The 21,403-nt window shown below is 30.7% G+C and overlaps 3 protein-coding genes across 3 annotated transcripts in view; 1 reads left to right on the top strand and 2 right to left on the bottom strand.

The window, feature by feature from the left end:
- LOC114342351 (neuroglobin-like) overlaps positions 1 to 21,403 on the top strand; it is a 688,855-nt gene that overhangs the window by 501,512 nt on the left and 165,940 nt on the right. The window lies entirely within an intron of this gene.
- The window catches only part of LOC126881839 (uncharacterized), a 69,681-nt gene that overhangs the window by 18,306 nt on the left and 29,972 nt on the right, over positions 1 to 21,403 (bottom strand). The gene's annotated exons all lie outside the window — the stretch shown is intronic.
- LOC126881838 (uncharacterized) lies at positions 2,433 to 19,589 on the bottom strand. The gene is made up of 2 exons (XM_050646448.1): positions 19,449 to 19,589; positions 2,433 to 3,320 (listed from the first exon to the last, which is right to left on the bottom strand). Exon 2 carries the CDS (start codon positions 3,305 to 3,307, stop codon positions 2,528 to 2,530), a length of 780 nt encoding a protein of 259 aa, XP_050502405.1. The 5' UTR covers positions 3,308 to 3,320; positions 19,449 to 19,589; the 3' UTR covers positions 2,433 to 2,527.

Raw genomic sequence — 21,403 nt, 5'->3', positions numbered from 1 at the left:
CCCAAATTACTTTGTGTATTTTCACTTCTAAATAAAAATTGAATTGACTCTATTTTTTGTGGCTTTTTTCAAACGTACGGCCCTAGAAAAAAAATTGTTCCTAACTAATGCGGAAAGTGTCTTCCCCGCACTCGACTGCATGCCCGAACTTCGCTATCGCGTGGTTCAATTTTTAGTTAAAAGTAAAAAATACACAAATTAATTCTTTGACAAGGTTGTCAAAACCAAACTTTCAATATAATAGACCAGGGCGCATCTGTAAAAATATTAGTATATTTGGACGTTGAGAGGTGACTCAAATTTTTTTACAGAAATTCCTTGAAAATAAATCAAATAATAATAATTGAGTTATCCTCCCTCTCAAAAAGGTCCGGAACATTGTTTAAATAATTAAAATGTCAAAAAATTAAGGAAAAATTCGATTTTTTTCTTGGTTTTTTGATTATAACTTTAAAAGTATTCATTTCCGAGAAAAGTTCTAGTGACATTAAAGTTGCGTAATTAAATTTCCTACAATATAAAATTGGTTAAAGATTTAAAAAATAGTCACCCTTGTTGCAAAATAGCAATAATTGCGAAAAAACTATACAAAAACAAGTATTCGCATTTTACGTTTTTCAACCATTTATGCCACACTTAGTACCTTCATATTTCACCCAGAAAAACTTTATGATACAGCAAAACAATACTGTAAATTTCATTAAGATCGGTTCAACAGATTGTGAAAAATAAATTTTGCAATCCAGCTTTCGTAAAAAAAATTCATTTTTTCAAAATGTTACAGGACTGAAAATAAAGCAGATAGCAAGTTGAAATTTTTTTTGCATATAGAAGTCTACTGTAGCTTTCATTTGCAATTTTGCAAAATTAAAATCGATTAACACCACGGCGTCAGGAATTTTTTTAATAAACATTAATTATTGTTGCTACGCGCAGGACAGCGCATAGTTTGCTCTGATTGGGCATTTCAATGAACTTTGATAATGATTGATACATTTTAATTTTTATTAAATTTCGATATAAATAAATAAATTTGTTTATTGCAAAATAAAAACACATACTCTATCTTTTGAAATAACACTTTTATTAGCAAAAACTTTCTTTGTTCATATATTTTAACTTAAAAAATAAAAGTTTATTATTTTTAAATATATGCAAGTGTTTAAACAATATTTCACAAACAATAATAAAATAACTTTGATTTTTGTGGAATTAAAATATTCAAATACAACAAAATATAGAGTAAGAAAATAATATATTAGACAAAGATTGGAAGAAATTTTGGTGGAAATCAACTTGTTTGAATCGAACACTGCTGTCCTGCGCGTAGCACCAAAAATTATTGTTTATTTAAAAAAATTTCTGACGCCGTGGTAATTAATCGATTTTAATTTTGCAAATTGCAAATGAAAGGTAGAGTACACTTCTATAAACAAAAAAAAAATCAACTTGCTATCTGCTTTATTTTCAGTCCTGTAACATTTTGAAAAAATAAATTTTTTTTGCGAAAGCTGGATTGCAAAATTTATTTTGCAAAATCTATTGAACCGATCTTAATGAAATTTACAGTATTATTTTACTATATCATAAAGTTTTTGTGGGTGAAATATGAAGGTCCTAAGTGTAGCATAAATGGTTGAAAAACGTAAAATGCGAATACTTGTTTTTGTATGGTTTTTTCACAATTATTGCTATTTTGCAACTAGAGTGACTATTTTTTAAATTTTTAACCAATTCTGCATTGTAGGAAATTTAATTTCGCAACTTTTATGTCAATACAACTTTTCTCGGAAATGAATACTTTTAAAGTTATAATCAAAAAACCAAGAAAAAAATCGAATTTTTCCTTAATTTTTTGACATTTTGATTATTTAAACAATGTTCCGGACCTTTTTGAGAGGGAGGATAACTCAAATATTATTATTTGATTTATTTTCAAGCAATTTCTGCAAAAAAATTTGAGTCACCTCTCAACGTCCATCTCAAAACAGATGCGCCCTGGACTATAATGGGTTACCACGACGACGATATTGGTTTCCATGACGACGATTTAAAACCATTGTAATTGTCTACTGGACTTTTAAATATTATGTCAAAATAATTTTATTTCATCGAATTATTGCGTTAGTTTATTGCATGTATTATAGTATATTATAATACCATATTAGAAGGTATTCTACATTCCCGCACGCTGTGCGGGAAAATTTACTTTCACGCACGCCGTGCGGGAAAGTGCAACTTTCGGAAATGAAATGCGTGCTAGAAAGTGGCTCTTTAAGCACGGCCGTAGAAAAAATGATTATACTATTATAATTAACTACATATTATTATAATTTATAATAATTATACTATAATAATAACATAACAACACGCCAAGTGGATGGGAGAACTGTTCTAGGTTAGGTACATTACACTTCTTATAAAAGAAAATATTAAAAACTTAAATTGTTTTATTCATTTCAATAAATAAATTACACATTCCCAAAACGCAGCATTCGCCACTTGTAGACATTTAATTGTCATCTCCTTACTCTTCATCAACAATTCTACATCTAATCTCTTTCATGTTTAGTTCTGCAACCATTTCTTTGGTAACCTTATGAAAACCATTGTCTGCAGCAGCATCATCAATCTTCTTCTTATACTTTTTGTGAAGTTTATTGTCACATTCGTTCATCGTACATTTTTTGCAATGTCGGCTTTCTATATAAACTTCGACAGGATTTTTATAAAATAAGCTACAAGTTGAGGCGTCACTATTAATGGAGAGTTCATAATAGCAATTTTCTACTGGAGTCAACGAAAAAACTTTGATCCAAATATTGTCAGACGTAACAATTCGGAAAACCAAAAACGGCTTCTCTTTATGAACTAATAACATTATGGTTATCTTATTCTTCTCTGTAGTTTCTTCTACAGTAGCAACTATTTGATTTTGGGATACATTTTTTCCGTGATACCTCATGCAGTGGTTTGTTAAATCCTTTATGCTAACTTGATCGTTACATTTCCATGACACAGGGCATCTTAAAGTTTTGTACAAACACACTTTTTCATGGGCCTCTACTTCTCCCCACTTGAGGGTTTCTTCACAATCAGGGAACGTGCATGGAAACGTCGACAACTGGGCAAGATTTTCGTACAGTGTGTTTCTGACTGACATATCGGAAGGAATCAATTGGCAACGTCCACATTTATGCCTCTGAGCGTCCCTGCTAATGGTCATTATTGGTGGTACTGATAAATAATTGTTGCAAAGCGCACATTTTAATGTTTGGAGGTTACTCTCTGGTATTAGGTTGGACATAATGGATTATAATCTGCAATAAAAAAATGAAAATTTTATTACTAGTTTATTCTTTAAAATTTCTAGATATTATTTATGTATTACTAGTTTATTCTTTAAAATTTCTAGATATTATTTATGTATTACTTATATATTATAACTATCGGAAGGCAGAGAGGGTAGAAAAGTCATAACGGGTAAATAGAGAAAAGCAGGATGATATCCTTACGAGGACCAAGGGTGACATAAGATAGTAATAATCCGATCGTGTACAAGAAATGTACTAAGGTCATGCCCCGGAATCTTATATGAACAAACTGGGGAATTTCCCCCATCACTTTCACTACGGTCAGCTAATAAAGAGAAATGACAGCCTATCTCGCTCACAAAGACTTTAACCAATCATTTATGTTAACACCATATCTGAATGTCACAAATAAAATAATCAAACGAAGCTTTACTCGGCAACTTCAATTCTGTCAAAAGTAATGACAGTTAGTGGAAATAATTTTCCATTTAGTTTCCAAAGGAAAAAATATCCTGTTGTTGACACATCCCCAACCAGGCCAAAACCAAATTTTTTGAGTAGTATGGACATCTATATTATTAACCTTTATGTTTCCTGCAGCCGATTTTGATGATATATATAGTTATAAACAAATGAAGATCAAAAAACGGAAAATTTTCGGTTTTTTCGTCTATTACCAAAAAGTTAAGCATTTTAAACAAATTTGAGACTAAGAAGCTCATAAATCGTATAAAAAACTTAAATATGGCGTTCGCGGAATATGTCTATCTTTATTGGTTGCTTAGAAAATTGCAAAATAAATCATTTTGAGTTTTTATAAATATTCATAACTTATGTAAAAAATTAACTTAGAACCTTCTTATTATACTGAATGCTGTGACTTCTGGTGAATAAATCATACCCTAAACTTCAAAGCAATTGGTCAAATCGTTTAAAAGTTATTTAATTTGTTTATTCCAAATTAATTTTTATTGCAAGACTATAAGTCAGAAAATTATGAAGTAACAGTAATACTTTGGATAGTTTATGAAATGAGATTTACACTATTAATTTAATTTAAAAAAAATGACAAAAAATAATTCATGTGAATTCAATAACATGTGAATTAAAAAAGGGGGGGCTAACTTCGGCCCTAATTGTCCTAGGACAGTTGTTTTTGTTTCTAAATGTGTATAAAAAATCAGTCTTTCTAAATATGAAAAATAATTTTTCTGGGGGTAACGGTTAAAAAGTTATTATAATTGTTTATAAGTAACCAAAAATCGACATGTTTTTGCAAAATAATTTTACACTGTTTAAAATTACTTTTTGAAAATTTTATTTAATTAAGTTAATAGTATAAATTTTCTTCTTTCATAAACTATCCGATTATTGTAACCTCATAATTTTCTGACTTATATTGTTGCAAACAAAATGAATTTGGGATAAATAAATTGAATAACTTTTAAATAAACTATTTGACCAATTGCTTTGAAATTTAAAATATAATTTAAGCACAAGAAGTCTCAGCATTCCGTGTAATAAGAAGGTTCTAACTTAATTTTTACATAAGTTATGAACATTTATATAATCTCAAAATTAATGACTTATTTTTCATTTTTCTAAGCAACAAATAAGGATAAACATATTCAGCGAACGCCATATTAAAGTTTTTTATATGATTTATGAGTTTCTTATTCTCAAATTTGTTTAGAATGCTTCACTTTTTAGTAATAGACGAAAAAACAAAATTTTACCGTTTTTTGATCTTCATTTGTTTATAACTATGTATATCATCAAAATCGGCTGCAGGAAACATATAGGTTATTATTAATATATAGGGTAAAAGGCACTTATGGGATAAAATTATTTCTTTCCTTGTTTCAAAAAATTATAAAAAATTTTGAGACCGGTCGATTTTTAAATAAAATGTGCACTTTTTAAACATAAATCTAAATGTACAGGGTGATCGTTGCAAGTCTAGCAGAGTCCACAAGCTTTATTTATAGTAGAACACCCTGTATATTCTTATACTTTTAAAGGCTGCTTAACAAACTGATTTCAATAAACTATACCATGTAGGGTGTATTATGAATAATACAGGGTGAAATTTTGAAATTAAAAAGTATGGAAATCACTTATGGAATAAAATTGTTTGTGTCTTTATTTTAAAAAATTATAAAAATACTGGGACACGTCAATTTTTAAATTTCAATGGGCTTTTTACAAACAAATTAAAATATACAGGGTAATTCACACAAGTACATCATAGTCTATGATCTTTAGTTTAATCAACAACCTCATATCATATAATTTAAACAACCTCATATCAAAATAGTGTATACCTATTATGTAGGACCTATTATGAATAATACAAGGTGAAATTCTAAAATTATGTATAATTTTCGTCAAGAAATTAAATACCTACATAAAATTTTGAAATTCATAATTTATCATGCTTTAAATAACGGTATTATTTTTTAAATTAGCTAAATAAAGGCATACATTTTCTTAACTAAGTATTAAATCTATTGGGTTTTGTATTTAATATCCTGACAAAATTTATAAATAATTTCAAAATTTCACCTTGTGTTATTCATAATGGACCCTACATAATACCCTTTTTTGATATGAGGTTGTTTAGCAGATTCTAAAAATATAAAAATATACAGGGTGATCCATTAAAACTGAAGATCATGGACTATGCTGTTCTTGCTTGAATCACCCTGTAGATTTAAATTTATGTTTGTAAAGCGCCCATTTGTATTTAAAAGTTGGCGTGTCCCAGTATTTTTTATAATTTTTTAAAATGAGGACACAAACATTTTTTTTCATAAGTGGTTTCCATACTTTTTAATTTCAAAATTTCACCCTGTATTATTCATCATACACCCTACATGATATAGTTAGTTGAAATCAGGTTATTAAGCAGCTTTTAAAAATATAAGAATATACAGGGTGCTCCATTAAAAATAAAGCATATGGACTCTGTAGACTTGCAAGGATCACCCTGTATATTTAAATTTATGTTTAAAAAGTACACATTTTTATTTCAAAATCGGCGGGTCTCAGCGTTTTTCATAATTTTTTGAAAAAATGGCAGAAATAATTTTATTCCATAAGTGCCTTCCACACTGTAGATGTCGATACTACTAAAAAAATTTGGTTTCCGCCTGGAGGGGATGTGTCACGAGAAAAATCTTATTTTTCTGGACTAATTAATTTACAGTTTTTATTGTATTATCTTTAACGATTTATTCTTAGTAATTTCAATTTAAGTTGGTTCCTTATCCTTCGTTTATAAAGTGTAGTTTTGTTTTAGTTACGAAAGAACGTATGTGTTGTGTTAATAAAAAAAACTAAACATTGTTTATTATTGTTGTGTACAAATCATAGAAAAGTTAGAAACATGCATAGGTAAATAGTAATTAGTTTATAACTGTTTTATCTGAAACAACAAATAAATACACGTACCTATATTAAGAAAAACATTGTCTAACTTTTTTAAAATAAACATCTTAGATTCGAATATTTGTCAAGAATGTGAGGTTAAAAGTGACTTGAACCACATATTTTTTGAATGCAAAAAGCATAAACACCTAACCAATCACCTAATTAAAAGAATTATAGACCAGAACATCCCACTCCCTGTAAATATTCTCTTTATTCTGTCACTGAATAAAAAGAAAATTTTTGACTGCTTGGTATCTTTCTTGTCGGATAGTAAAATATTATTGTAATTAATTATAGGTATTTGTAAAATATGTTTAAAGAAATAAGAACATAAAAAAAATATTAAAGAAATAAAAAAACATTAAAAAAAATAAATAAAAACATGAAAGAAAAAAAATAAATAAAAAAAATAAATAAAATAAATAAAAAAAATAAATAATAAAAAAATAAATAAAAAAAAATTAAAGAAAAAATCACTAAGAGGATTTAAACCTCAGCGGGGTTGAACCGGGTTGACATCCTATCGTAGTGACAAAAAAAACATAACAAAAAACAAAACAAAAAAAAACTAAAATAAAATACAAAAAAGAATGCATTTATTTTAATATTAATATTAATATTTTTATTTGTAAAATGTATACACTATTTGTTCTTGATAACCATTAAGTAGTATAATATATTTATATTTTTTAACATAGTATGTACCGGGTGTCCCAATAAGAATGGCTCTCGGCCATATCTCAGGAACCGTTTATAGTAGAGCTTTGAAATAAAAAAATTTATAACAAAAGTTGCCTCAGGAATAGCCTGGAAATTATTTTCATAATTGTGGGACCACCGCTAGAGGGCGTAATTGAATTCAAAAATTAAAAAATCTAAATTTTACAAAATTTTCCTGATGAAGGGGCACTGGAAATCCGATCGTCGTATTCTTCATAAAATTCTACGCATATTTGATTTGACAAGTTTAGGTCTATCTTTGGAAATAAGAGGTGGGGGTGAGTGGGAACCTTGTTATGAAAAACTGGCTGTGAGTCCGGTTCTGCTTAATCAAATTTTGCAAACTTGGTCTTGTTGAAAACAGATTTTTTCGTCAATGTAAAAGTTATGATTTCGAACCAACTTACTGAGTAATATGCCAGCTAGAAGGCGTTATTTAATTCTTTTCAGAAATCTAGTGTTCCTTGGAAAATATTAAATACAAACATGCATTTTTAATACCATATTACAGAATTAGACAAAATTAGCAACAGAATAGCGAAAACCGCATGTTAATACCTTTTTTCTATCTCGAGATATCTTACAAAACGTGTAAATTTAAAAACATAACTGTTACTGTCACCGGTAAACGAAATAATTCATTATAAGTAGTGTGCTATGGAAACAACAAAGAAACATTTTCCAGCTGTCAACGTATATTAGGTCTTTTCAACGCTTCTCATTTGTTTCGAGCCTCGTTCATATCTCGTATATTAATATTATACACGGATTATTCGGCATATGACAGAGGCTCGAAACAAATGAGAAGCGTTGAGAAGCCCTATTACAAAGAAATAAAAACAACTATTTAGCGATGACATAAACGTTCAAATTTTTGCCCATCATTTTCGTTGCAAACATTTACTCTTTCAAGAGTAGATTGAACAGCAGTCTCAATTTCTGCTCTCGATATGCTTTGAATGGCGTTTAGTATTCTCTGGATAATGTATTCTAGAGTAGTGTATGATGGGCAACACTTTGAATATTTAGGTCGTCACTAAGTAGTTCTTTTTGTTCTGTGTTATATTTAATTTTTATAGTATTGTTTCTCTTTATATTGTTGTTTTAATTAATTATATTTTTATACGTTGACATCTGGAAAATGTTATTTTGTTTTTTTCCACAGCACACTACTTTTCATTAACTTAGTTTACCGGTGATAGTAACAGTTATGTATAAAATTTACACGTTTCTCGAGATATCTTGAGATAGACAAAAGGTATTGACATGCGGTTTTTGCTATTCTATTGCTAATTTAATCTAATTTTATAAAGTATGATTAAAAATGCATACTTGTATTTAATATTTTCCAAAGAAAACTAGATTTCTGAAAAAAATTAAATAACGCCTCCCAGCTGGCTTATTACTTATTAGGATGGTTCAAAATTATCATGCTTACATTGAAGAAAAAGATCTGTCTTCAATAAGACCCAGTTTTCAAAATTTGATTTAGCAGAACCGGACTTACAGCCATTTTTTCATAACAAGGTTCCCACTCACCCCCACCTCTTATTTGCAAAGGTAGAGTTCAACTTGTTAAATCAAATATGCGCAGAATTTGATGAAGAATACAAAAATCGGATTTCCAGTGCCCCTTCATTAGGAAAATTTTGTAAAATTTAGATTTTTTTATTTTTGATATTTAATTACGCCCTCTAGCGGTGAACCCACAATTATGAAAATAATTTCCAGGCTTTTCCTGAGGCAACTTTTGTTATAAAATTTTTTATTTCAAAGCTCTACTATAAACCGTTCCTGAGATATGGCCGAGAGCCATTCTTATTGGGACACCCGGTACATTAGCTGTAATGAGTAGGTAAATAAGAAGTAAAAAAATTGTAATAATATTATAATAACCAAGTTTCACTACAGTATTTCTCATGATCATCTTTCAGTACGTCACAGTTTTTCGATTTCTTTCTAACGCATTAAATTGTATGTGACAGAAAAAAAGGCACGTCAATGATTACATTTCGTCCGTGACATTTTTATAACATTTCTTCTAGTTATTCTAGTTGTCGATAGATAATAAAAAAATATTTTTTTTTAATTAGATCATAATATTACAAATATAATCTGTATAATTTATAAGATTATACAAATCAAAGAAAATACCATTTTATAAATGCAAGAAACACATTTGATTTGTTTTTATTCCAAATTAAAAACAAATGTGACAACTGTCAGATTTAACTAAAATGTCATGTTAGAATAAATGTCATAAATGTTTATTATCACGGACTTACCCTTTTTCCTATCATTTGTTACGCACTGAAAAATGATCATGAAAAGGACAATAATTGGCATCTTTAATACATTTACTTTTGATTGAGACTGGCTGAATGACCATAGTCCAAGCCAAAAAAAAACTTTTTATTTCCTTTTCCTTACTAAATTTGACAGCAAAAATAACATATTTTGTAACTTGAGAATTCCGAATAATTTATGAGTATTACTTAGATATTATTTAAATAAAATACTTAACAAGCTTAGTAAGTTCTGGTATTTTATTTTAATAATATAGGTGAGATTATTTCTTGTAAAATAATAAGATATTTTAATTAGTACCGAAAGAGTTCGCAAGAGGCGCTGAACGGATGAAATTTATACTTGTCGATTTGAATTTCCCGCCAAATGGTAATTAGTAACCACTACGGTCGCAAGTGGCGTAAGGAACCAAATTTTGACAGTGAGTTGCCTATCTATCCGTATATACTATATTATTTATCTATGTACTAAGGTCTCGTTTCTCAGAGTCGAGATCGTTTCGTTATTAGAAGGGGGGGTATGAATATAGCTAATAGAAAAATAACAGATGGGTACCTGACAGGTAGTTAACAATTAGATAACAGTTTGCCACAAGACACAAAGAAAACACGAAATACTGAATTCTAGGATCTCCAGAATCATAAGGCGCCAATAAGTCTTTTAAAGGACTCTAAATATTAAAAAAATACATCAGAGTATTACATAAGCAATATTGCTAAAATCGACATGTTAACCTACATGAAGCAAAAAATATATACCATGAATAAAATACGTAAAATTGTTACTCAAAAAGAAATAATAAACTTTAAAAAAGTGTATTTATTCAATACTCTAAAAACATACATACATTATATTAATATCAAAAATCTTATCACTAACTAGGTTGCAGTCATTGATTAAAACATAATAAATGATTATTCAAAACGTTAACTAAATCAATGCTTAACGCTCCAAAATTAATGAATAGAGACTACAATCTGTTAAGCCATTCAACGTTTTTCGATTCCTCGTTATAATTTTTACAAGAAAGAATGACATAACATCTTTGTGATAATAAATTTAAAAATTTTCACTAAATTATAATTAAATCATATTCTTTAATGCCTACAACAACATGGCCAAGTATATCAACCTCAATTTTGACAACATAATCTTTCAACACAATTTTCTTATAATCTTGTTTGAAAACGATTTTCGAAGTGGAAAATCAAATCAAATCAAAAGTGTAATCACATAATATGGCAATGAAGTTTGGCCACTGAAACAAAGAACAGAGAGAATGTTACTAACAGAAATGGACTTCTGGAAAAGAGCAACAGGCAAATCAAGAAGAAAAACAAAATCAATGGGAAAATCTCAGTAGCTGGCTGTATACCATAATTAAAAATAATACAGAACAAGTAAAAACTTCGTTTGTACAATGGTATAAAAAGTTTATTGAAAAACTATTAAAAGTCATCCAAAAGGATTCGCAAAACGTTTTCGATCTAGATCAGATCATCTTCAGTGCGTTCTGCTTAGAGGTTGAAACTAGCAACCTTATAAAATAGGTGACATCGAGAAATATGATTTACATGTTGAAAATCTACATGTTAAGAGCTACAAAAATCATACAGAACAAGTAAAAACTTCGTTTGTACAATCGTATAAAAAGTTTATTGAAAAACTATTAAAAAGTCATCCAAAAGGATTCATGTCCAATTACAAATATTCAGAATTCATATTCGATATTGAACAGTATAATTATATCACCCAGTAAATCGCACGAATTTATTTGTTGTTATATTCACACATGTGGAATATTAGTTTAGATACAAATTGGTCAATTATCAACAATATAATTTGGAAATGATACGAAAGTGCTGACGAAAGTAGAATTATTTACCTTAATTAGATATACAAATCACGCGGGCATCGTGTCAAGGTTGACCCCATTTAAGCTTCTATAAAACTAAGATGTCTCAACTAGAGAAAGAGTCTTCAACTAAACGTGTACCAGTAACAAGTTAGTATTCAAAGTTCTCCCTGGGTAATTACCCTAGTGTCGGTTTTATAAATAAATTCTTTTATCGCTATTGGTGTTTCCTTTATCTGAAGAACAGCCTCCACTGAGCCCTAGGATTATACAATTCGCAAAACGTTTTCGATCTAGATCAGATCATATTTAGTGCGTTCTGCTTAGTAAATGAAACTAGCAACCTTATAAAATAGGTGACATCGAGAAATATGATTTACATGTTGAAAATCGGATGTTAGTAGCGACTCTAAGTCGATGTTAAAAGATCTGATTTACATGTTAAAATATACTTACATCAGATCTTCAACATGTAAATCATATTTCTCGATGTCACCTATTTTATAAGGTTGCTAGTTTCATCTACTAAGTAGAACGCACTGAAGATGATCTGATCTAGATCGAAAACGTTTTGCGAATCCTTTTGGATGACTTTTTAATAGTTTTTCAATAAACTTTTTATACCATTGTACAAACGAAGTTTTTACTTGTTCTGTAAGATTGAAAATCAAGAAGAGATGAGAGATACAAATGAGAGAATACGAGAAATTATGGGAGTCACACATACAATAATTATTAATGACATAAAAACAAACCAACTAATATGGGACGGCCATGTACAGAGAATGCCAGATGACAGTATCCCTAAACAGATTTTGGCGTGGACACCACAAGAGAGAAGGAAAACCGAGGAAGACCGAGAAGAAGCTGGAGGGAGGGAATTGAAAAAGAACTAGAGGAAAGAGAAATTCCTCCAGGTCTATGGTTAAACAGAGAAGAATGGCGGTTAGGAATCAGAAGGCGTCGGAGAAAGCTGTAAGCCGATGGTAGTAGTAGTAGTGTAATTGTCATTACAACCAACTGTAGCTAATTCCATATAAATAAAATATTCTTAAATTAATTTATAGATTTTGAAAAAGCGTTTGAACATATAGATAAAAAAATGTAAAACTGTATAAAAATAAGATACACTCTATCAGAGCAAACAAAATTATGTACATAATTAGGTGCAAAAGGTGCAGAAATACGTATTATCACGAGTAAGGTGCAAAAAATAAACCAATAAAACCAAACCAGGTAATAAAACAAAGGTGTAGAATCTAAAGGTATGTATAGATATGCGCGCCGTATGTACGCCGTGCGTTCTTGGCGCTGACAGAAGTTGGATCGTGTGCGCACCGTTTGTGTGCCACTACGTAGGTACTAACGCGTACTAATCTAACGAACCCGCCAAAAACGCGTACCGCACACACGGCGCGAAGTGTTCGGCATGCATATCTATACGTACCTTAAGGTATTATCCTTCTTCATGTTATAATTATATCGGCAGTAATATTGAAGAGCGGAATGAAACGGAGGTGTGTTGATACAATTTTGCCTCATATATGTTTATTAAATAAAATAATAGTATCGATAAAATAATAATAGATCAACAAAATTAGCATATAATAAAACCGATAAGATAATTATTATTATATAGCTCGGATGCCAGCTAATTTGAACTAATAAACGGTAGTTGATTATACTACCACATTACACAATATACTTTTGTGTAGGTATGTAAATACTGAACTAATCGAGTTTAAAATAAGCAATTATAATATAATATAAATTTAATCAAAATTTTATAACATTTACACGTTGTGGATGGTGTATAATATAATAAAGCACGTACAGTTTAGCGCAATTTATTTATTCTTACTAAAAAAACGTGTGTGCAATTATTAGTAATAAGCTTATTTAAGTAACATTTTTCTGTTACGTTCTTAATAGGATCTTTAATGATTCCACTGCTCTACTAGACTTTTAGAGATGGGTTCCTTACTCTTTTTCGCCATTTATTTCTGTCCATTATGTCTCCTTCATTTAAACCAGTATTTTCAAGGTCTCTGCCACACAGTCCTTCCATCCTCTCCTCGGTTTTCCTCTACCTCTCTTTCCCTTAACTTCTAACAGCACTAACCCTCGTCCCAAATAGTTCTCATTTCTTACTTGACAAAACGGTTGCAGTCCTTGTTATTGAACCTTTTTTGAGACCTTAATCACCTCCTTAACCATGTCGTTCCTGATCTGTTCTCTTCTAGTCTTACCCAACAATCACCTTAACATTTTCATTTCAGCTACCTTCATCTTCTTTTCCTAAACCCTTTTTACAGGCAACACTTCACGCCGTACACCAACGCAGGCCTCACCACACTCTTCACGATCTTTCTTTTCAGCCCTTCGCAGATTTTTCAATCACAGGTGTCATTCCCTGTTCATTTCCGTTATAAACCGCTTATTCTTTTCCAGTTAAACTAATAGCAACTTGTATCTTGTGGACAATTTTTCGATCTAGTGTCCCATTTTCCGTTATGTAGAGCCGAGATATTTAAACTCTCCTACTTATGCCACTAGTTTTTCTATAAGCAATTCGGTATCCTTAACCATACCTGTTCCTGCTGACTACATATATGTATATTCCCTTTTCTATTCCTACTAGCCTTAAGTACTTCCTTTACAATAGCCATTCTTCAACCCTCCAAATTCTCCTCTAACAGGTAAAATTGTGTTACTTTCCTCCACTAATACGAAATCATCCACATGGAACATTGATGAAAAGCCCCTCCCTTATGTTGTTTGTCAGAACGTCTATAATGAGATCATATAGGTTGTGACTCATTAGAGAGCCTTTTTGCAAATCAACCGTTACTGGAAAAACTTTCGTTCAATCCGACACAAGTCAGTACTTTGGTGTAAACTCCCTCATACATATCCTTCACGAGCCTGACGTACTTCTCAGAAACCCATTTCTCTCTCATATATCTCCACAACTCTTGTCTAGTAACATTGTCGTATGCCTTCTCAAATCTATAAACACCAGATGTATCTCCCTTTTCTTCTCGCTGTATTTCTCTATTAACTTTCTGAAAGCAAACAACGTATTGTTGTCCTCTTTCCTGGCATCAACTCAAACTGTTCTTCTTCTATCTGTGTCTCCATCCTTAATCATCGTTCTACAGTTCTCTTCCAAATTTTTATTGTGTGTGACAATAACTTTATCACTATATATGTAGCTTCCACAGTCCTGAATATTCCCTGCAACTTTATATAGTGATGCCATCACACTCTCCCTCCATGCATTGAACATATTTTCATCCTCATATATCCTACTCATTATTTGCCTCAACACATCAATCCCTTCTTTATACAAATACTTCCGTTTTCTCGAAAAAGAGTAGAACGGTGAACTGCATATATGAAACATGCTTTACTGGGATTGAAAGAAATATATACGAACAACTCTATTTTACAAACACTAAAAACCGAAGTGGAAATATTCCGAATATAAAGATATGTATCCATACGTGGATGCTCCTTAATTGGTGTAGCAGCTCAACATAGTGGATACGTTGGTGCTCGCCGCTCGGCTCTCACCCTCTTCGATTCAACCGGTTTGCGGTTTATATGTAGGGGAGCGCATGCCGTATCCATTTGAGAAGCTACACCGAGCATGGAGCACCCACGTATGGATACGTACCTTTAGGAAGAGAAGCAGCTTTTATTTGGGTACCTTCACGTACAGGTATCTACATAAATGAAAAAGCCGATCAACTGGTGAACAAAAGTCGAATGAGTACAAACCACACCCCAAAGTTGAAAACGTATAGCATAACCTTATACCGATCTAAGGAACCTGGTTAAAATCCACTGTACTAGTATAAGGCAAAATCATTGGGAAAAATGAGGTAAAAAATTGAATGTTATCTGCGCAAAAATAAATGCTGTCCTAGATAATGTTTCAAACAGGAGACACTAAGTTATTATAAACCGTCTAAGAATTGACCATGCTGCTTTAACACACAAAAATGCTTAATAACAAAAAAACCACTACCAATCTGCTCCAGCTGCTCTGATCCACTGGCCATTAAACATATCCTGCTTGATGGTCCGCAATTTATGGAAGAAAGAAGATACCATGGAATCACTGATGATGATCTTAAAATAGTTCTCACCAAAAAAATCTCAACAATGTTAACTTATTTAAAAGATATTAGGGGCCGGTTGTTCGAACGCTAATCAACAATGATCACTATCAAATATTTAATTACTGTCACCAACTGTCAATGTCAACTTTGGTTGGGTTGCTGAAAACATAATTGATTATAATTATGAGATTAGTTAATCAAATAACATAACAATTATTAACGTAATTGATTAACTAATCTCATAATTGTAATCAATAATTATGTTTTCAGCAACTAAATCAAAGTTGACATTGACGGTTGTGACAATAATTAAATATTTGATAATGATCATTTTTGATTAGCGTTCGAACAACCGGCCCTAAGTGAAACAATAATTATTTTTAATGTAATATTGCAAACTAGTTTGGCCTAGGACTAGGCCAAACTAGTTTATCCTAAGCGCGTTAGGATAAGATAAACTAGTATAGCCTAGCCCAAACAAGTTTGTCCTATCGCGCCAAACTAGTTTATCCTGATATAATAAAGACCCACACTTCAGGATAAACTAGTACGGCCTAGTCATCGGCCTAGTCTAAACCAATTTAGCAGAGTCAAAAGTAATTTAGCGAACATGTACGGACTTTTACATGCGGGGAATTCCCAAATTACGTCCCAACTGGGATGGCAAAAAAATATACATCGATATATTGTATCATATGATACATCGAATGAATATATTGACACATGCTGTAAATCAATATATTCTTGTATAATTAAATAATATAAAAAATAATAAATAATGGGATGAGGTTTTCTCCAAAAATTAAACGAAAAGATACACTTACGAATAATATCGAGTATGAATTAATATTGTTTTCACCAATTTTGAAAAAATGTGAAAACGTTGAATTATCCACGTCCGTCTGTCCGTCCGTCCGTCTTTCTGTCTGTCAGTGAACTCAACTCCTCCGTAATTATACCAGGTAGAATTACAAATGAGGTGTCAAATGATAGCTTATAATCCAAGGATGGTACTAAAGGTGAGAAATTTGACCTAGGCTGTCTGTCCATCTGTCCGTCCGACCGCGAATATAACTCCTCCGTCACTATACCAGGTAGAATGACAAATGAGGGGTGAAATAAAAGCTTATAATCCAAGGATGGTACTAAAGGTCGCCAATCGCCATCTCTGAGGTCTCTATCTATCATAGCATTTCCTATGTAAGTTTTCCATCTCACAGCAGGTCTTCCTTTCCCTCTTCCACCCCGCGGGTCCCAGTCCAGTAATATTTTCGGGCACTTCTGCTCCGTCATTCTTTGTACATGCCCGTACCATTTCAGGGCTCTATTTTTACTATCACAACTTTTTTTAATTAAGCATTCTACTTTTATTCTGTCTCATATTTCCTCTGTTCATATTCTATCCTATCTGGTGATTTGTAGACACCTTCTCATAAACTCAAATTCAACTGTTCGTATTTTATTTCGTATTATTGTTGTCACTGACCATTCTTCCGCTCTTGTAGGGTAATATTCAGCACTGTGCCCTGAAAAATCCTTTTTGGAAAAAAATGTTTGTTTTCTTTAGTTAGAGTGTTCTTCCATATCACTCCCTGGAATGCTTTCGTGGCTTGTTTTCCCTGTACTATTTTCATTTCTATATCATTTACCCTAAATACTTAAAAGTCTTACAGCTCTTAATAGTGTCTTCTTAACTTCCGTTTAAATCAGCAACCAATCTGTAATCAATTACTTTCGACTAGATAAAATTGGTTTAGACTAGGCTAAACTAGTTTATCATCATCATCATCACTGGCTGGACAACCCTTTCTGGGTCTTGGCCTGTTCCAGGATTCTTCTCCATTCTGATCTGTTTCGTGCTTTTTTTCTCCAGTTATTTATCCAACTAGTTTATCCTGATATAAAAACATACACTTCAGGATAAACTAGTTTGGCCTGAAGTGTGTGTATTTATATCAGGATAAACTAGTTTGGCCTAGGCCATACTAGTTTATCCTAACGCGCTTGGGACAAACTAGTTTGGCCTATGTCCTGAAATCGGGTTTGGCCGGTAACATATCCACTACTACTACTACTACCTTGTAATAACCGTCAGCTGTTAATATGTGATTTATGTATCGTCAAATACACCCATTAATAAAAATATAGTATGTATCTTATCATTAAATGGGTTTTTGTGAAGAGAGTTTTATTATTTTCTTGGGTTTTTCTAAGGTTGTCAGGTATACATAGAAATTTACTAAGTTGTAAATACCAATTCCTCAAAGGTTCCTTGAATTTCTGTAAACATAAATGCTTATTATCAAAGTTTACTATATTTTCTTTGGTCTTTTCGTAAATATAAAGTCTTACAACAGTGTCACAGTTTTGATAAAAAAATATGATCAAATTACTATTGTTAGGGTTGATTGAAAACAATTTATTGTACAATGAACGGTTATTACTTTTTTTCTCCATAATTGTAAGAAAATTTGAGGTACATAGTTACTTTGATGACTCTTTTAGATTTACCAAAATGGTTGAAACAACATAATGTTTCAACAAGCAGTTTAAATATAAAAGGAGTAAGTATATTTAATGACAATAATATTCATAGACTATCTCAGGATAGGTTGTTGTAAAACTGTTTTTTTTTCGAATAAAATACATGTTTGATCTAATGCGGTGACTACTAGCAATAAATAAACATTGTAATTTCAGAATATATACTACTGCAGAATATGCAGAATGTATATTTTATACAGAAATATCATGCCTGTAACAGTACTGATGATGCTGTTATTAGAGAGCGAAAATGTTATGTGATAATTGTAGCTCTGTCAAGTGTTTTTCAATAAATATACCTTTTCAATTTTTCAATAAAGTTTTCAAAGGTAATTTTTCAATAAATTTATTATTATACGTTTCTTAAATACTACTTGATCAAACGCAAAACAGATGCCATGCTCAATCAGCTGATCACCATATTGCACCACCACTGAACCATCATACGATCAGATTTGCACTGCAACTACTACGCTATCACGAGATGTGCATGATGACCATCATAGCATACTACAGAGTAAAAAATTTGGTGTACACGACTCCTCAGAGAGCCAGCGAAATAGATTTAGAAGGGAATGGGTATTCTACCATGTCTAACAGAATTTTATCCCGACTCTTAGAAATAACATGGTGACGAGAGGAAAGGGGGCTAAAATGGGTATAAAAATAAAGATTCCGATCAGAGTCTGCCTCAAATAAGTCTCAATGACTATAATCCGGGACCTAGAAGCGAACTATCAGCAAAAGTCAACTTCCACAGAACTGTATGCTATGGTACAAGTGTATGAGATATACCTGGGTCAATTAGAAGGTCCATCGATTGTTGACAAAGAGCTAATATAGAGCAGGTCTCAAAGACTTGGAGAATAGCTAATAGATGTTCCAGAGAAGAACAAGAATACTGGTTTTTGTAACAAAGAAGAGAATAAGTCAAGTAATAAAGAATTAACTGAAAACTAAAACAACTGAAAAAAAATGAAATTAGTTGTTATAAAAATCAATCAAAACTATCGGAATATAATTCATATTACAATGTATTTCTAAGTTTTTCTATATAGAACTTTTTTGAGGTTTTAAATAATCTATTAATATATTAAAGTTTGAGAATAGCCTAATCTTAAAATACACATAATGCCACAAAAAACTTACCTGGATATTGCTGTAAAATATATTGTTGGTGCCACACTAATAATACGAGTAACACTGAAAACTATTGATTGGAATTGCGTAATGTATCGTCGAAAATGTGTCTCCGCATTAATCTATAAAATAAAATCATGCTTATCTCTTTTTAAAAACTTTGACATTAATTTTATCATAAATTTTTAGAATTTCAATTAGTCTGCATTATACTTTTATCACAAATACTTAAGATTAATTTTCAATTATAGAATGTGTCTTTTTTATATAAAACTGAATCCTCTATTTTCACTTATGATGAAGGTCCTAGACAGAATTTTTAGTGTGTATAAGAAATAAGATATAGATATTGTGCAAGTTCGAATGCGCCACCATATACAGTATGTCCCTGTAAGTTGTATCCATATGGAAAACTTTTTTATTATTAATTTTACGAAAAAAAATTATTCTTTATAAAAAGTTCTGCATGGTCCAAAACCCAAGATTCAACCATCAGATATAAAATTTTATGAATGATATACGAGATATGTCAAAAAGTTTGAATTTCACTCAAGAGTAAAGTAGCTTTATTTTTCAAAATATTGAAAACTGCTATTAAAAAGTTGTTTGGAATTAAAAACTATATTCTAATATGCAATTACGTCCTTCTAATACAAAAATTTTTTTCAAAAATTATGGAAAACTAACATTATTTTCAGTTATTTCAATTCTGATAACTCTTTTATTATTAATTTAAAAAAAAGTGATTCTTAATAAAAAGTTCTGGATGGTGTAAAACCTAAAATACAACCATCTTATATCAAATTTTATCTATTTTAGGTATGTCAAAAAAGATAAATTTAGATAAAAATAAAGTACCTTTATAATTCAGAATATTTTAATTAGAAGGATGTAATTACATACTGAAACATAGTTTTTAATTCTAAATAACTTTTCATAATAACAATTTTCGATATTGTGAAAAATAAACGTATTTTTTCTATGGATGCTATACAATGTGCAACTTCTCTCATTACTTACATATATTCAAAACGAACAATTTCTCAGGGTGTGAGAAAAGTCGGCCATTGCAGTGAGAAATATTTTTTCTCGCGGCTTCCATACGTAGAATCGCGGTTTCCATGGTAATATGCATAATACAAACACAAATATTTTTGTCAAATAAAATGTGTCAAATCAAAACTTACGAGGAATTACCTTTCAAAACTGTTCAAATATAACTGGTAACTATAATTTTAAATAAATAAAAGTATATAAATGTTAAGAATATTAAATATCTATATATGTGTATAATATGTATTTTATTTCAATTTTGGCCTATAATCTACATAATAGCACCTAAATTATTTAATTTTGAAGATTGAACTCTTGACAAAAACGCATCCATAGAAAAAGTACAGTGTACAACACGTGAGAAAACGACATATTTTTCCCTCGCTTGATTTGCGGCACTCGCCTCGTACCTCGGCTCGTGCTAACAAACTTCTGCGCTCGTGAGAAATATGTCTTTGTTCTCTCTTGTTGTACAATATATTATTACTCTTGAGCGAAATTCATATTTATTGACATACCTCGTATAAAATTGATAAAATTTGACATAAGATGGTTGTATTTTAGGTTTTAGACCATGCAGAACTTTTTACTAAGAATCACTTTTTTTCGTAAAATTAATAATAAAGGAGTTATCTGAATTGAAATAACTGAAAATAATGTTAGTTATCCATAATGTTTCAAAAAAAAATTCAATTAGATGGATGTAATTGCATACTAGAATATAGTTTTTAATTCCAAACAACTTTTCATAATAGCAATTTTCAATATTGTGAAAAATAAAGCTACTTTACTCCTGAGTGAAATTCAAACTTTTCGACATACCTCGTATACTATTCAAAAAATTTGATATTTGATGGTTATATCTTAGGTTTTGGACCATGCAGAGCTTTTTATGAAGAATAACTTTTTTT

This window comes from Diabrotica virgifera, chromosome 3 (genome assembly GCF_917563875.1).
Source record: "Diabrotica virgifera virgifera chromosome 3, PGI_DIABVI_V3a".
Taxonomy (NCBI): domain Eukaryota; kingdom Metazoa; phylum Arthropoda; class Insecta; order Coleoptera; family Chrysomelidae; genus Diabrotica; species Diabrotica virgifera.
This window is presented reverse-complemented; position numbering and strand designations above follow the sequence as displayed.